Source organism: Branchiostoma floridae, chromosome 8 (assembly GCF_000003815.2).
Source record: "Branchiostoma floridae strain S238N-H82 chromosome 8, Bfl_VNyyK, whole genome shotgun sequence".
NCBI classification, from domain to species: domain Eukaryota; kingdom Metazoa; phylum Chordata; class Leptocardii; order Amphioxiformes; family Branchiostomatidae; genus Branchiostoma; species Branchiostoma floridae.
Genome location: NC_049986.1, coordinates 10,981,953 through 10,984,871, shown reverse-complemented (window position 1 = coordinate 10,984,871; position 2,919 = coordinate 10,981,953). Strand labels below are relative to the sequence as shown.

At 40.0% G+C, this 2,919-nt stretch overlaps 1 protein-coding gene across 1 annotated transcript in view; it reads right to left on the bottom strand.

The window, feature by feature from the left end:
• Positions 1 to 873: 873 nt before the first annotated feature.
• The window catches only part of LOC118421412 (SWI/SNF-related matrix-associated actin-dependent regulator of chromatin subfamily A containing DEAD/H box 1-like), an 8,250-nt gene continuing 6,204 nt past the window's right edge, over positions 874 to 2,919 (bottom strand). The window contains exon 12 of the mRNA XM_035828681.1: positions 874 to 1,934. Coding sequence (XP_035684574.1) covers positions 1,873 to 1,934 — 62 coding nt within the window. The 3' untranslated portion in view covers positions 874 to 1,872. The remainder of the gene's footprint in view (positions 1,935 to 2,919) is intronic.

Genomic DNA, 2,919 nt, shown 5'->3' with positions numbered 1-2,919 from the left:
TGGCCAAGGTATGACCAAGGTATGACCAAGGTATGGCCAAGGTTTGGCCAAGGTATGACCAAGGTATGATCAAGGTATGACCAAGGTATGGCCAAGGTATGACCAACGTATGGCCAAGGTATGACCAACGTATGGCCAAGGTATGACCAAGGTTTGACAAAGGTATGGCCAAATTCTGACCAAGGTATGACCAAGGTATGGCCAAGGTATGACCAACGTATGGCGAAGGTATGACCAAGGTATGACCAAGGTATGGCCAAGGTATGACCAACGTATGGCCAAGGTATGGCCAAGGTATGACCAACGTATGGCCAAGGTATGACCAAGGTATGACCAACGTATGGCCAAGGTATGACCAAGGTATGGCCAAGGTTTGGCCAAGGTATGACCAAGGTATGGCCAAGGTATGACCAAGGTATGGCCAAATTATGACCAAGGTATGACCAACGTATGGCCAAGGTATGACCAAGGTATGACCAAGGTATTGCCAAGGTATGACCAAGGTATTGCCAAGGTATGACGAACGTATGACCAAGGTATTGCCAAGGTATGACGAACGTATGGCCAAGGTATGGCCAAGGTATTTTCACATAACCGACAACTGAATATTTTCATTTGCATATTAGACACATTGTACAGTAACTTTTACTGCTCATGTACTTGCTAAATCATGATTACATAGGCCCTCCTCTGTTCTATTACTTCTTGCATTATTCTATTCAAGAGACAACACAAACAGCTCCTAAAACATTACCTTCTCGGTGAAGGTAATTATTAAGATTTTGATGATTCTGGAACTCCCAAAATGAACTCTCAAACTCCAAAACCAGACTGTGAAAATTTGTAGGAAAAAATGAAGCAAATGTACATGAATTTAGTGTCACTGTTCAACAAGATTACTTTATTTCAACAATGAAAAGGAATGTCACATTATTTAACAAGTACTAAATTCTTACAGTACAAGAAGAAAAAACTTCTACATACTACAGACCTCCATTTACAATACTACAATTACATAAAGAAAAAGTTAAAAAGATAACGTAAACAAATACTTATCTTCTTCCTGAAAAATCAGACTTATGCACTTTAGACAGTATGGCAAGGGCCATATAGCACTTTTTCACCTGAGGTGCCTCTATGTTGAATGTCATGGGCAATGGCAATATTTTTGTTGGTAGCTGTAATAAAAAACTCTAAGGTCATGTTTTCCCTTTGGAACATATCCTTTACTGCATTAACCATTACTATGCTATAGACTGAAGTTTCCAATTCTGATAAAGCAACAAATTTCCCAATTCTACATTCAAACAAAGTATGTCATGAAAAAAAACATAATTGTGCTATTATCTTTATAATATCACTCTAGTGCAAACTTCAGTTTTAATTTTACACACCTCTGAGCACCCGGTCAATGGTATTTAAAAGAACAACTCAGTAAATATGTTTGACTTCTGTTTTCACACACATTTTGGACAACAATCTTCCTGTGTGTATCTTATTGACATCTTGTATGGAAATTCCACATGTAATAACGATAATGTGCATCTTAAATTGCACTTGATGACTGCATTTTACAGACAACATCTCAGTTACATTCTCCACCTCACACAGTCATAGGCAAGGTACCCTAGCTGGTTCTCTGGGGTGAGGCACAAAGTTTGGCTGACTGCCTTTACAGTCTCTGACAACAAACATTTCAGATAAATATACATATTTCTGCCTTTGTTGGGAGTTCACAGCACCATCGTGTACAGGTGCAAACTTCCACAGTTGCGCACAAGGGACATGACAGTTACAAAAGAGGACTGTCCTGGCTATGAAGCTTCAGCACGGATCCTGCACCACGATGTCATGGACAACAGCACCTCCTGTCTAAAGGTCAAGGCACTGCCTCAGCAGCTTGGCCATGTCACTGGGGATCTCTGCATTCTCCTCTGTGAGGCAAAAACAATGGGACAGTTATCATATGGAAAACACATTGAACAAAAACTAACGGTAAGACATACAGAATAAGAGATGAGCTCTTTGAAAAAACCCGTTTGCAGCTACCTTTAGATAAAACACACATTCGTATCACTATTTTCTTACCCACCTTCATTACTAGTCATGTCCTGTTCTAACTGCAGTTTGTGCTCTGCACACTGTAGGATGGCCTCCTCTACTGTCCCTGCACTCACCAGCCGCATCACGTGGACATCTCTAAAATTGAAACAGAAACTCTATTGTAATACATATATGTAATAAAGCTGTATGCTGCAGGTATCGCTAAACCTGCTGTACCTGAAATGCAGGAGAGAACCTAAACCCAGTTCAGCCAATTTCACCAACTTTCGCAGAACTACAGATAAAGATTGTTTTGCAACTTTACACTGTAACACCATGGCACACGCAACAAAGTTGCTATAAAATCTGCATTTAAAATCACAAGAAAACCGTATAAAGTGCAATTTTGCAGCCATCATACTTTGTTTGCCCCACGCGGTGACACCTGTCCTCTGCCTGTTTGTCGTTGTAGGGGTTGAAGTCGATGTCGTGGAGGATGACCGTGTTGGCGGAGGTCAGGTTGATGCCCAGCCCGCCCGCCCGCGTGGACAGCAGGAAGATGAAGATGTCCGTGTTGTTGTTGTACTGGTCAATCAACTGCAGTCTGGAATACAGGAAAATATATTTTAAACATTAGCAACAGAGAGTGATCGACAGCTGTCACTTGTATAACTATAAGTTCTTAATTAGATTGTATTCTATTCCTTTCTGTTCTATTCTATATATATTCTTAGTGAAATTTTCTTGGTCAACAAATGGAATCATGTATTGACAATATAGTAGATGCAACATCTTATTGAACTAAAAAGAGATTTGACTACTCATGCATTCATTTTGGAAAATCTATTTAGTCTAAGTAAAACAGGGTCAGTCAAA